Source organism: Neolamprologus brichardi, chromosome 7 (assembly GCF_056152115.1).
Source record: "Neolamprologus brichardi isolate AB-2024 chromosome 7, ASM5615211v1, whole genome shotgun sequence".
NCBI lineage: Eukaryota > Metazoa > Chordata > Actinopteri > Cichliformes > Cichlidae > Neolamprologus > Neolamprologus brichardi.
In genome coordinates this window covers 53,284,723-53,299,226 of record NC_142110.1, presented here as the reverse complement: position 1 = coordinate 53,299,226, position 14,504 = coordinate 53,284,723, and the positions used below count along the sequence as shown (strand labels likewise).

At 40.3% G+C, this 14,504-nt stretch overlaps 1 protein-coding gene across 20 annotated transcripts in view; it reads left to right on the top strand.

Moving 5' to 3' along the window:
* Positions 1-13,944, top strand: part of fnbp1b (formin binding protein 1b) — a 55,037-nt gene extending 41,093 nt beyond the window's left edge. For 7 of the 20 annotated variants that reach the window (XM_087843843.1, XM_035910357.2, XM_035910361.2 and 4 more), the window contains 7 exons: positions 3,176-3,190; positions 3,498-3,533; positions 5,910-6,019; positions 6,107-6,239; positions 6,658-6,779; positions 6,902-7,062; positions 8,445-13,944. In XM_087843843.1, coding sequence (XP_087699969.1) covers positions 3,176-3,190; positions 3,498-3,533; positions 5,910-6,019; positions 6,107-6,239; positions 6,658-6,779; positions 6,902-7,062; positions 8,445-8,623 — 756 coding nt within the window. In that variant the 3' untranslated portion in view covers positions 8,624-13,944. Of the gene's footprint in view, positions 1-840; positions 934-3,175; positions 3,191-3,497; positions 3,534-5,909; positions 6,020-6,106; positions 6,240-6,657; positions 6,780-6,901; positions 7,063-8,444 lie in introns of all 20 variants that reach the window. The other 13 variants (XM_035910363.2, XM_006796830.3, XM_035910368.2 and 10 more) reach the window with 7 other exon arrangements.
* Positions 13,945-14,504: the final 560 nt, after the last annotated feature.

Below are 14,504 nucleotides of genomic sequence, written 5' to 3'. Positions count from 1 at the left end.
AAAAATGTAGGTAACCATGGTAACAAGCACTTTATCGCCATCTTTTACTGTGTTTTCAAACTAGGGTCATCATCTTAAGTCTGTAGGAAGTCTAAATATATTGGACTAATGTATGTGGTAATGTTAAGATGTGGTTTTGTACGTGCCTGTGACCTCTCAGCGATGTTACTCACTGAATCAAAAAGTGGTATCGTGACAGAAGACGTGTGTAGAAGGCTTCGGAGAGCTAGAGTAGGGAGCTCACCGTGTCATAATGGGAAAAGGTCATTTGCCTAAAGCCCTACATGATAAAAACCATTTATCATTGCTTAATCCATCCATCCTTTTTGTGTTGCGTATATGGGTACACAGCTTTTAATTTGATTCAGAAAATGTTTAACCTAAAAAGTAATATAATATACTAAATAATTACTTTCCCTTGGTTATTGTCAAATGTAACTCCAGCATAATCCCTGTTTGAAAATCTACCAATAAAATCTCTTACAGTCACATTCTGTCATTACAGCTGTAGGAAAACAAATAAAATACACAAGTGTTGCTGTGACACCTCCCACAAGGAGAACACATTTAGGATTAGTGTAGTCATGTCTGTGGAGGTGGGGTGTTGTGTCTCCGCGCAATGGCAGGATGTCTACCCCTGCAGGAGAGCTTGTGTGCACTGCATATAAGATGTCTAATCCATCCCCAGTCACTGTATGTGTGCGTGCACGTGTGTTGCTTCTGAGAAAAAAGGAAACGCGTCTGTGTCTTGAGAGTCAAATTAAGGCAGTATACAGTATAAGAGCTCAAGTTTCCCAAGTTCTTATTGACAAAGCTTTATTCTCTCTGATGACCACACAGCAACAATCTCCGCGCTCTCTCATTTATCACAAAGAGCTAATGAAGAGGACTCTGGGCAGACCCACGTATGCTTTTGAAGCAAGGCAATATGTTGTAAGTGTGTGTGTGTGTGTGTGTGTGTGTGTGTGTTGGGTGTGTGTGTGTGTGTGAGAGAGACAGCAGGTGTGTATTTGGTGAAAAGTGTGTATAAACATTGAATAGTTGTGGATGTGTGTGATTAGTAAAAGCCATGTATAACACAGGCAGTAGCCTCATTAATAATTGTCTGAGGAAATTTTCACCATTAATGAGGCAAAACATGCTCACAAAGGAGGCTAGTGTCTGTGTTTGGCTCAGTATTGATCACATGGTTGTGACATGTGCAGAGTCGGAAGAATAATTTTAGAAAATGATGACTTCATCCCTCATCACATGTGCCAGCTTGGGGTCTGCTGTGTCTCGCAGCTGTTTCAGGGCTTCCCCACTGAGCATCTACAAGGGGTCAATTCACAAAGTGTCACAAGCACCTGAGGATGTGAGAGTTATAAGGACGCTATTTATGATACTGAGGAATTACCCCTCCTTACTTATTAAACCTCATGTGGCTGTATGACATGAGGTGCTGGTTACACTTTGGGTCTGGGTCCAGCTTACAGTACCCAGAATTTACCCCTCTGGGGCTTTCTTTGTGCTGGTGTGCCATAGTGCAGCAGTGTTATCTGTCTGTAATATAACTGTTGATCTGTGTCTGTCTCAACAACAAATCTAAAACGCTCTTTACGGAAAGCTGCAGCTTTTAAGTGGCCCCATGATAAATCACACATAAACTTAGTAATAAAACAAACAGTTACAAATGAACAGCAGTTATTGACTCAAGCTGCTAATTTATAGGAAACCCACTGTAAACAAAACCGAAAGCAGCCGACAGCAGAAAAGAAGTTATGCTGCTCGTCAGGTAGCGCTGAGAAATCCTGACAGCCAGGCTGATGAGTGCAAACAGTTTTGTTCAAAGGAAAACAAGTCCTCAATGCAATGATGAATGCAAAAGTCAAAACTAGCTTAAAAGGCTAATTTGGCCTGCTGTTAGAAAGGGAGCCTACAATTGGAGTATAATGTGTCCTATAGAAGCAGACCAGCTTAGACTTTTTAGCTAATTATTCTATAAACATTTTAATTTCACAAAAACATCAAACATAACTTTTATTTAGATTGTGAGAAAGAATATGAAAGGATATTTTGGACCAGCTTTACTTGATTCTTTCACTTCAGTTTTTATCAACTTTCAGTCAAAAATTTCTCTTTTTCATTTCCGGATACAAAGTCCATATATGACCCACCGGTGACAGAAGCAAAGGCCTGTGTTTTTGCCTGCACTTCTACAAAAGCAGTTTTTATACATGTGAAGGTGTGTGTGTGTGGGGGGGGGGGTGGGAGATCACATAGCAATGACCATAAAAGGCCATTCACAGGTGGATGACTTGATTAGTGGATCTAAGTGAGTAGAGCTCCTCGGTGCACCAGCATGTGACCTTTTAACAGGATTACAAGTCATCTGCTCTGGCTCTACCAACCAGTTGTTGTTAACCTGCTCTGTTCTTTGTATTCAGAACCATATCCTCTCCAAAGTCCCTCGCCAAATTCTATCCCTGTTTTAATTTTTGGCTTTCACTGAGCCACTTGAGTTTGAAAAATTTAGAGACCCGTCTATTTCTAAGCTGTTCTTCACGAGTGTGAATATTTGGTTTCTGAAAGCATCTCTCCAGTTTGTCTGTGTACAGTATCTGCCTCCATGTCAACATATGGACCTGCTAATGTGGTAACATGCTTTTGGCGCCCTCTGCTGTGCCCTGTGTGTCATTGTGTTGGCAGCAGAGCGGGATCAAGAAGTAAAGGGTACATTGTCCTCTGTCGTCGTTGTCACTCTCCCTCTACTTCTTAATTTGCATCTGTCTTCCCTTAATTTTTCTCAGTGACTTCATGCTTTTGCAGTAGGTTGGCCTGTTAGCCAACTTTTTTTCCATTTCTCATGAATTCATCATGTTAGAAATGTTAAACTTCACCACATAAAAAAAAGAGCGGGGTCTTAGTAACTAAAATCGTTTCTGATAGAGCTTTTTTTAGTAATTACACAGCTAGTATATAAATCAGATTCTTGAAGTTTTAACTACTTTACCCTCTTTTCCTTTTATGGTGAAGTCTGGCAGAGTAAAACATTATTATAAAAATCACGGAAACTATTTTTGTTGAAAGGAAAATAAAACAAATGGCCGTAATATCCTCCTCATGTTGACATGTATCTGTTGTCTGTTTCTCTCTCCTGCTCTTCGCCATTTTTCTCTCTTCTCCCCCCATGAAGCTTTCTCTCAAGCTGGTAAGCATGACCGTATAACTGCACGACCATAGCGGCATGACCATAGCACGCATGTCACGTCGTCCCAGTAACACAGTCTTAATAACGTTCTGTACGCTGATATGTTTTTGGTGTGCTTTTTTTTTTCTCATTTTATTTGTTTTGGATCTAATTTAATTATTAATTAAGTTTTGCTGTAACACAACAATGGACCTGAGACTCACGTCGCTGTCTCATTTTTGTGTTATGTTTGTTTGTTTGTTTTTATGTTGTGATTGTGTTCCCATTTTGTCTCTCCCAAAATGTGTCTGTGGTCTCTGTGATGCAGATCACACTCAATTCCCACGTCCGGAATCTCATTGAGGTGATCAGATTTACTCTGTGTTTTATTCGTCTGTCTCTTAGTCTGTCTCGTAGTCCTTCTTGTCTCAGCTGATTGTATGCCCCTGTAACATATACTAATTGCCGATCTGTAGAAAGCGAGCTCCTGTCCTTACACTGCATGCCACTTCGGTTCCATTTATTGATTTATTGATATTTTTGTGTGTGGTTTGTAAATCTAACACTAGCGAGGATTTCCTCAAAACATAAGGATTAGTGAAATTGTTTAATGCTTTTGGGAATCCTTTTCATATTTTGAAACATTCACTTTATGGTGTGTTAAGGGATAATAGTGATACACACTGGAAGTACTGGGAAACAGCTGTCCTAGCTTTATGCAGAAAAACCTAAAGGTTCTCTAATAGTACTTTATCTGTTTTACCTGTTTAAATATGTAAAAAACCCCAAAATGGACTAATTAGGTTTTGGCAATAAAACGAGAAACTCACATCTGTTTTTAGGGCTAACTGGTATATCCCAGTTGGAGAAAGGGCCTGCCTGCTTTGCCTGCGACTCGCCTTTAGTATCAAAGCGGATCAGAGAGAATCTGTTTGTGTTTCCGGCAAACAAAACTAAAAAGCTTTAAGTGGATAATTAAGCAAAATTCATTTTCAAAAATCCACATGAGTCTGAGTCGTGTCTCTCCATGTTGCTTTGTAAGTTAGGTCTAGATGCACAGGGGGAGTGTTGATGGGATAGTGCACAACTTCAAAGAAGAAATAGTTGATGTAACATAACATCAGAGTATTGCCCTTCATGCAAGGCAGAGAGGAGGAGATCTTCCCCTCTGGACAGCCGTTTCCCTGTCCTTCCAGTCTTTATGTTAAGCATATTTGTACAGACATGAGTTTCTTTTCTGAAAAGAAAGTTAACAAGTGCATTTTCACAAATTTTAAACAGTTTAAATTTTTTTTTTTACATTTTGACATTTTACAGCATATGCTTGGTTTGTTTTTGTACGTCAGTGCCTGAGTCAAATAAGACTGATCAGTTTGAACCTTTTCTAACAGTCCAACTTTATTGACTACAACATCAAGTAACTAAATGCCTGCATATAGTTTTAGTTTGTTTATTGATTAAATTTAATCACGTAGAATAAATCTACATTTAGATCGTAGTGCCTCACTAGTCTGAGGAAACGTGGATACGTAAACACTAATAAGTCATTTCTGTACTGTGATGTTTCACTGATACGAGAGCATGACATGCCTGCATGCTGACTGACAGATCTTTGTTGTGTTGCATGCCTTTAAGTGTTGCATGCTGATACGGGGAGAAGGGGTAAGGTTGCCGTGGTAACTATCTGGCTCATGTGATGTGAATCCTGACCTCCAGGCTGTAGATCCAGCATTTATTTCCTGTGGTGCCACTGTGACCCATCTCAATGAGATCCAATCACAGGCCTTGACCTCTTCAGTCCACACAGTTCAAAGATTTTCTGCCGATATGTCACTATTTTCGTTCTTTTTTTCCAGCTAATCATAAACTCACTGAACCACAATGCTGCCCCAAATGGAGTAACAATATAAAACAAAGGCCTCATTGCATCTTATTGCGAAATCCTATCATTAAAACCTATGGATTGTCAATTGTTTTTAAACAACAACAGTAGCTTGAACGCAGTATATATATAGGGTCCAGAAATTGAAACCATGTATCAAGTAAGCTGTACTGCAGTACCAGCATTTCTGAGTTATTCCAAGACTTACAGAAGCAGCTAGTTAATTACCTTATCCTTACTGATCAATTTATTTATTAGTTTTGATGCTTTGTTTACAGATGTTTACAGAAAGACTGAGAGGCAGCGGAGCAGCATGACTCATTCTATTCAGTGTTACAGTCTCAGCAGGAAACATGACTCCTGTCAAGCCAACCTCTCGCAGCTCATATAACCTTCATTTTAAGAAAGAGCCGTTCCTGTCAGAGAACAGATCCATTAGCTAGCTGACCCTGAAACACTATATGAGCAATGAAAGGATGTGGCCAAAACTTTATTACATTTCTGTTGCATTTACAGAGCTCTCTAAATTAGGTGTGGCGACTGAATAGGTGAAAGGCCTCAAGTCTACACAGAGCCAAACATCCTAAATATAGAGTGTGTTAGAGAGCGGCTGCAGTATCTCCTTCAATGATTCAGCCTAACAGGAGCTCCATTTATTTACTCTGATACCCATTTATCCCTGAGTCTTGTTTCACAGGGTTAAAAAAAAAAAAAAAATAGAAAAAAACCCAAAAACAGAGAGAGATACTGCACCTATCAAAAACTGATTCCTGCTAAGGCACAAAAAGGATTATTGAAGTTGGTTATTTTCTTTGAGTTTTTAAAAAAAGTTTCCATGGTGTGATTTTTTTTTTTCAGGGTTCTGTACCGGAGGACTTCAGTCACCTGCCACCAGAGCAGAGGAGGAAGAAGCTGCAGGGCAAGATCGATGAGCTGAGTAAAGACATACAAAAAGAAATGGACCAGAGGTATTCAGAGGGTTTTTTAATTTAGCGTTATAAATCTTTCCATTCTGTTCTGAAGCCTCAAAGACTTAAAAATACTTGCTCTTCCAGAGATGCTTTGACTAAGATGAAAGACGTGTATATAAAGAACCCTCAGATGGGAGACCCGACCAGTGTGGACCCCCGGCTAACAGAAATAGGTCAAAACATTGAGAAGCTCCAGTCTGAAGTACAGAAATTTGAGGTAAGTTCAGTGTCTGTCTCAGCCCCTATTCCTTTTTGAGTGTTAATGTTGGCAAGGCTGTGTTGTTTGGTTTATCTGAAACAGTAAATAATGAGGAGCTCAGACACACATCTCCAGCTGGGGTAATTCCAAAGAAGACTGTCGCTTATCCATATTAGGAGAAGATGCAAGGCAGCTGCAGGGATTGGCTGCATGTTCCATGTTCTCTGTGCAGAGAGAGAAGTCCCAGAACAATGGCCTGGTTTAACCGTGTAAATAAATGGGGGAATGCAAGGATGAGGTGTTCGTTCTGTGCTAGGTCCTTGCCGAATGTAAAGTTATCACAGATAAAAAGAATTCCTCAAGTTGTCATTGGTCCAAGTTGTCATGTAATTAAAAATAAAAAGCTAGAGCCAAATAATGATTGCGTGTGTTTCAGGGCTGGTTAGCAGAGGTGGAGGAGAGGATGCCGTCTAAGAGTGATTCACACCGGAAAAGCGGACTCTATGAGACCCAGAATAGCACAACAGTGAGCAACAACTGTGCACAGGACAGAGAGAGGTATGGTATACTTTGGCAAAAAGCGGCCACAGAACCCAGAGTTTGTAACACACATGACTTTTTGGGAAGAAATTGATGTGTGTTTTCACAGTATATTTACTGTGTGTGTGTTGGCCCCTGAGCAGCCCGGATGGCAGCTACACAGAGGAGCAGAATTCAGAGGTTCAGGTCAAAGCCCAACCCATCCCCACCGCAACCACCACGACGGAGTTCGATGATGAGTTTGATGATGAGGAGGTCCTGCCTACCATCGGCACCTGCAAAGCCTTGTATCCCTTCGAAGGTAACTGCAGCCACATTGGTTTAAAATAAAAATGGTCAATGTAAGTATGAAGCCTGCTCGTTGGCTGGTGGCTGCTGCTGAGGTCCCGTTATTTCTGGAAATAAGCTGAACCTGAGTCTGATGGAAAACGGGTGGAGGAGTTTGATTCCTCTGAATGAGGAGGAGGAGTAGGGATGTGACCTTTGTGTTCAAATGTGTGGAGGAGTATGTATAAAAATACACTCATTTCTCAGTTGCACTATTTCAAAATCAAATTTGGAAAATTATTCAAAGCTGCTAAACATAAAGCTCAGTGCATATAAAGAGGCGGTAAAGGTCTATCTGGTGTATTCTATTGGCATATGCTTACTTTAGCTGTAGCGATTGCTGGGTTAACGGTGAAATTGTGGTTCATTGTATAGGTTAAACTAGTTTTTCAGTTGTGTAAGACCTTTGATGAGTCATAATCATGAATATTAGAATAGTAGTAATAAAGTAATTCTGTAATACTGCAGTCATTCAGTCATTCTGGAGGGTTTTTCTTTCAGCAAGGCTACATAACTAAATGCTACCCACCCTACTGGCAACAAGAAATGAGAGAAAAGTCCCAGGAATAACCCCAGTCCCTACTGTTGCGGATTACAGTCACGTAAATGAATTACAGCTACACATATTTCCAGAGAGCTCACCGCCCTGTATACCTTGCGTTTTGGCATAAAACCTTCATACTCAAACATTTGTTCAAAAGTAAAAAAGGAGTGTACACTCAAAAAAGCAATTTCATTACAGATAAGGTTTCCACGTAATTGTGTTACACAAGTGCAGCGTAAAAGATTAAACTTACTGGAATCTGGTCTATTGAAATCTACTTGAGCAAAGCACAACATTTAACAAAGCAGCAAAGTTCAACTACATAACAACATCACAAAAAACAAATAAACTGTAACACATTAACATTCATCTTGGAGTTGTATTCCCTTAATTATCTGGTTATGGTTTTTTGTAGGGTCTCAAACATCTTGGTTCCCCAACCCCAGCCCCCCAGCTCCAAAACTGAATAAGAGGGGCTTACACTGAGTAACACTTTCCTAACTAATGTATCTATAAATGTTTACTTTTCAGAAATAGATTAAATTTAGAATTTCTGTTAAAATGGATGGATCACATTAAGTGCTACTAATTGTTAAAACTACCTGTGCTTATTCATATATGTTGACTCAGGACATGTTCAAGTGCCTGTGCAGTTTCTACAAGTAGTACTGACTATATCCCTGCTGTGCAGCATCTGGTTTTGCTTCCTCTTTTCTTGCATCTCTGATTTTCAAAGTGCGAACATGGTTCCTGTTAATATACAGAGCCAGCGTTCTTATCTTCTGTTGGTTTGCGGCTGTTCTCTCCTGCAGGTCATAACGAGGGCACCATCTCCGTGGCTGAGGGTGAGCTGTTGTACGTCATAGAAGAAGACAAAGGAGATGGCTGGACACGCGTGCGGAGGAACGAGGATGAGGAGGGATACGTGCCCACATCCTACGTTGAAGTGTTTTTGGAAACGAATGCCAAAGGTGCTATGACATACATTTAACTCAGCAAGTTCTTGCTATGATAGTTTTTGTTACTCTGTATTCCATTCACGTGCTGAACGAGTGGGGCAAGTTACAGAGATTATAGATGCTAGTTCAGACACACACACACAGACACTTCATGCCGCTCCACAAAGAAGGAGCAATCGGATTTGTCCATTGTGCCTCATAACAGTTGGAAAAGTTGGTTCTAGTAGCGTGAGCTGTGCCAATCAGATATCATGTCTAAGAAGTGTTTGAGGTGAAGCCTGTTGTTATCTCATCTCTTATTCACGGCAGTGCCACCTAGTGGTCATTGAAAATAAAACATGGCACACTCAAAGCTCATGATGGCGCAAATCAGCACCTAACAGTGATCACCTGTACATTTGAGACATTCAGTATTTGATTTTCTTTTAGGTTTTAAAATGTTGAATAACAATATTCTACTCAAATAAAAACACTGTTAATTAAGACTTTGAGCCAGAACTGTGGCCAAAGCTCAATCTGTGTGGTGATAAGTCAGCTGAGTGAATGTAAGCACCATGTGAAGAGGCAGTGACCATCAACTCAAAGTTACATTTTTAGAAGTTATTGTGTTTTGGTCACTTGACGTACCTAAAAAGAAAGAATGCTCAATGTGCAATCAAGCAAATGTAATTTAAATCAGCTGTACAGTATGAAGACATATCAAGAGATATTTTTGTAGGTTAAACTAGATTAAAAATCATGCTGCTGCCTCTCAAGTGTTGCATGCTCTAGATAAATTACAGTGTTGTTACAACAAGAACAAGTTATTTTCCCTGTAAGGGGTCATTTTTTAAAAATATTGTCCAGTTTAATAACATTAATAGCCGCCTTATAATGTTTCCTTTTTCTAAATTCACCTTTTGATAATGACAGTGTTGGGCTGTTCTGGTCCTTTTTTGCAGGCCAGTGGTAAAAGAATAAAGGACTGAGAATTAGCTGAAGTAAACTATGTTTGGTGAGGCTGAGCTGGGATATGGAGCTGGTCATGACTCTAAAGCTTTGTGGTTTGTTTGCATCGGTCTCTGAAGTGTTTACTCTAAAAGCATGGCGTGTGTAGCCTCTGGGTCGTTTCACTACTCTGTTACTCTTTTCCAAGATCAGGGCTCTCTCAAAAATCATCTCACTCTTTTAAAGACACAACTCACCTCAAAATAGAATTTACACATTTTTCGTCTGGCCTCTAGTGCTATTTTCTTACTGTGCAACTACATCCACTAACTGTAAAAAACATGCAGCTATCTAACATTAGCAGAGGGGGGCACCATTGATGTAAATGGTAAATGGCCTGTATTTGTATAGCGCTTTACTTAGTCCCTAAGGACCCCAAAATGCTTTACACTACATTCAGTCATCCACCCATTCACACACTGGTGATGGCAAGCTACATTGTAGCCACAGCTACAGACACAGCCGCACTGACAGAGGCGAGGCTGCCAGTCACTGGTGCCACCGTGCCCTCTGACCACCACCAGTAGGCAACGGGTAAAGTGTCTTGCCCAAGGACACAACGACCGAGACTATCCGAGCTCGAACCGGCAACCTTCTGATTACAAGTCGAACTCCTGAGCGACGATCGTACATGCTGTCACTCTGCTATGAATGCCCAGTGAGACAGTTTAGGTAAACAGGTTTTACATAAATCTGCTCGCACCAAAACAGTCTAGATCAGGAATGTCAAAAGCATTTCACACTGTGGACCACATATAGCCGCCTACCCATTCTACTCCCCTTTCTGTAAGTGTAAAAAACAAAAGTCAAATTACACATTTAAACTTTGAGATATCTTAATATAATTTTTTAAAATAAGGTGCAATTTCAACGGGACATCTCAGTTTTTTGTACATAATAAAGAAAAGCTGCTGTAGTAAATAACAGAAATCTGTCTGTTTGGGCTTAAATGGTAAGAAACAAATTACAGAAAAAGTTTTAGGTGTAGCACATTGGCTGCCCTGTAATTAATAGCATTTTTCTTTTGTTAATTCATAGAAAATACCTTTTTTTTCTTACTGTATACACATTGTAAAAAAAAACCAAACGTTTCTGTTATTTCATTTTTTTTTCTATAACCTAATTACTTTAGTGTAGTGTGAATAGTTATAGGCTGTTTTTATCATTAAAGATAAAGCTGGAAAACTTATAAAAACATGATTTTTCATGTTTTCCAAGCTGTCCAGTGGGTCTGGTTAGGAGTCTTTGCCAGGCCGATTCTGGACCCTGGGTCTTATGTTTGACACCACAGATCTAAAAATAGTACTACAGGCCAGATATCGTATGATTTTGGGAGTTGAAGGGTCCCTTGTATCAGTTTTGAAGATTTGTTACAGCCATAGCATGGCCGTGTGTGCGAGGTGTAACTCTACATCAGGTTTAACACACAGAAATTGTGAAATTTGGTGTGTGCTGTGGCATTTGTGGGAGTTTTATCGTAACAGGATTACAGCGTGTTGTGATAGTACAGCCATTTCATTCTAACATGCATTCAAGCCCCGTGGTTTTAGTTAAACAGATGCATGTTTGTGTTAATTCAGGTCATACAACACACGTCTTTCTTGAAGATACAGTAGTAGTACCGGTTCAATGTAGTCTCATATTTAATGCAATGACCTCCTCTCCATATCTGAATATATGGGTTGGTCTTCACTTCTTTTTAAAGCTAACTCTTCTTTTTGTTATTTTTTGTTGTTTGTATTTTCCTTTTTGAATTACAGATTCCTAAAAGTGTGAGGCTGGCTGAGGAATGGCAGGGCAAGCAGCCTCGGAGAAACCACCACGTTCCTCACATGCTCACAGAGTCAGAGAGAAAGATGACCTGAGTCTAAAAGAAAGAGAGAGACGGCCGATTAGAACGCATCTGAATTTTCCAAACAAACAAAAAGAAAAAGTTTAGACAGAACGCATCAAAAATTTAGTGCTCATAACTTCTCCATTTTTAACCCCCATTCAGCAGTCACAGCCGCAGTACACAAACGGCTTTATGTTGTTTTCAGCAACGCTTTGCTTTTTAATGTAACTAACTGCTCGCACCATGTGCGGTCATGACTGAGGCTGCTGGCTTCCCTGGCTCTGCCACTTCTCTTTTTTCCTTCCCTTTGCCCTGTGACACACAAACACACACACATACATGGAGGAGGGTGTGGTCAGAGACAGGACGGAGACCGACAGGAGCGGACGGACAGAAGAACCAGGTGGATGAAACGCTCACTCGCTCACTGACTCGAGACAGAATCATCCCAGGTTCATCTGACGCCATAAGATGCTCATATTCACGCCTTCCACTTAAATCAGCTCTATATTTGCAGGTTTCACTTAACTGGAATCAGAAGAACTGAAGGTGCTAATCATCTGTCTTTGTGTCCTGTGCTTCTCATGTACGTTCGTTTGAGCTCAGTGGTCGTTGGTCTTTTGTGTCACAGTTTCCACTTTCCTCCTCACCAAGATCACTTCCACATATCCAGGACCAGCTGAAGGGGCAGAACTCTAGATGATGGTGTCATCCACCATCCATACCATCCAGCCATTTCTTGTTCTGTCACTGGTGCCTGTTCCTCTCTCTGACCACACCCCACCCCCTTCCTTACCTTCACAGCCCTTCCCCCCTCCCTCAGGCTATGGCGGCTCAGGCTAGCTCCCTTGGCTGCTTTAAGCCTTTTTTTGTTGTGTTTTTCTTTTGCAACAGCTCGGGGGGCGGGGGTCCCTCAGCATTGTGGTGTGCTGCATGCTTGCCCTGTCTTCCTCCTCGCCCCTGTGCTGGCGGGTTGGAGGAGGCGGTGGGGGTGTTAAGCCTGCTTACGCCCCTTCCCTCCAGCCTTTAAGTTCAGTTAACCCTCATTGCCTAGTCATACTGTTTGAATTAACCTGAATGCTACTGTTTGGGTTTGGTGCCTGTGGGTCTTTTTGTTTTTTTGTTTTTTTTAAAATTACGTACATGTTTTTTCAGTCATCTGTTCAGAAAGCATGTTTCCCTGTTTTTAACAGAAAGTAAGTGATCTCAAATTTGTGTAGTTTAATCACAAAAAAGGACGATAGGAACCCGAACTGTCATTTTGTTTTTTGTTTTTTTCTTTTCTTCTTTCCTGAATGATCTCATGCATAGATAGGTCAAGGTTGTTTTGTTTTTTGTAAGTACAGTACGTATGAAAAGTGTTAGTTTGCTATATTTTGATCAGAGCGTCTAATGCAAGTTGTTAGTTTAAAGTTAATCACCTTGTGGAAGTGGCTCCACTTGGTCCAAGCAGCACCCAAAAATGAAACCTATGAAGATATGAGTTACACCCGATGTTTGTAACAAGCTCCACCTACTGTCTACTGTATATGAAAATATACTGTGATCGTTTTCCTGTGAGTTTTTGACTGAAATGTGACAACACGCCGATCATCACCCGTTTTGGGCCTTAACCAGGTTTCACTGAGAGGAGGAACGATGCTGACGTTCGCTGTGGTATGGTGAGGAGACGAAGATGTGATTATCTCGAGGGGGCAAATTTCTAATCATGAAACTGTCAGGGTAGAGAAATGATGTCCACTGATTCCCCCTGCTCAATGGCACATAATGCACGTGATTTTTAACATTTTTGTTTTATATATGACGAGTGAAGATTCTCTTTTTCTTCCTTTTTTTCTCTCTCTTCTTTTTTTAAAGCTGGAATGATATGTTGTTGCTTATTGTACCTGAATGGGACTAAAATCCCTTAACTGCAAACATGAGTAACCGTTACATTGTTTTTATGTTTTGGATGAAGCCATCGTATATTTGTCTAATGCAGAATTTTATGAACACTCCCCGTGTGGAGGAATGATGGACGTACTGATCATTTGGACTGCCGATGTAAGGAATGATCAAATCCCTGCTGAATCAAATACCACGTTTGCTTTCGCCCCTCTCATCGCTTCACACATCACGGTGATCAAACAATGTCTGGCAAGTGATATGATTAAATCCGATGAGGCAGCAGTAGCTTTAGGGCAGGCTTTTGCCTGCCAGTGCTCTGACACGAGACCACCACAAACCTTTTCTGTCGATGCCCCAGAATAACCCGCGTGTACAGTGGAAATGGCGTGATGGAATTAGAGAAAATATATATGAGTATATAAATAAAGTTTAAAAAGGAAAACATCTATTTTAACTATGGAGAGTCTTACCATTACTTTATCTGCTTTGCAAAGTAAGACTTCTTTTCCTTTGTAAGGTCTACCAGATGGTGTGTTTTTGCACTTTTTCGTTTGTGTTCCATTCGGTAGGCCATGCTTGTGTTTTGGAGCACTGAATACTTTGTATTGTGTTTACTGTGCCAATTAAATATGCCTGGAGAGTAAACTGTGTATTGTCTGCTTGTTTTTCTTCTCTCGATGAGCCACAAAAGTCACATCAATCACCACTAACTGCATCAGCAACTTAAACCATAAAACACAATGTGAATGGAGACAGATAAAGTGTGATGGCAGGGCTTTATGATTTAATTACTCTTAACACAGACCACTTGTAACACACTTTGTTTTATAACTAAAGATTCTTTTTGTCATTTTTATACTCGTGTGTTAATAATTTAGCCCATTAAAATTATGCAAGTATAAAAAATGACAAAAGCATTACGAGTTGTAAGGGCGCAGAATGACTTGCTCATATTTCTTCTTTGTTGGAACAACAATCCAAATGTGAAACCAGTTAGCTGACTTTTTCTTACTCTGCTTTTCACCATACAAATGTGGATAATTTATTATATTAATTTTGAGTCATTTTAATGAATACATCAACCATTCCTATGATTAAAGGCACAACACTTGGATTTAGTCATCTACTATCAGAAAAGGCAACACACTACCTTTTACAAGTCTCTTTTACAGCAGTGGTGTACCTAAAGCTACTCACGCCCCCCA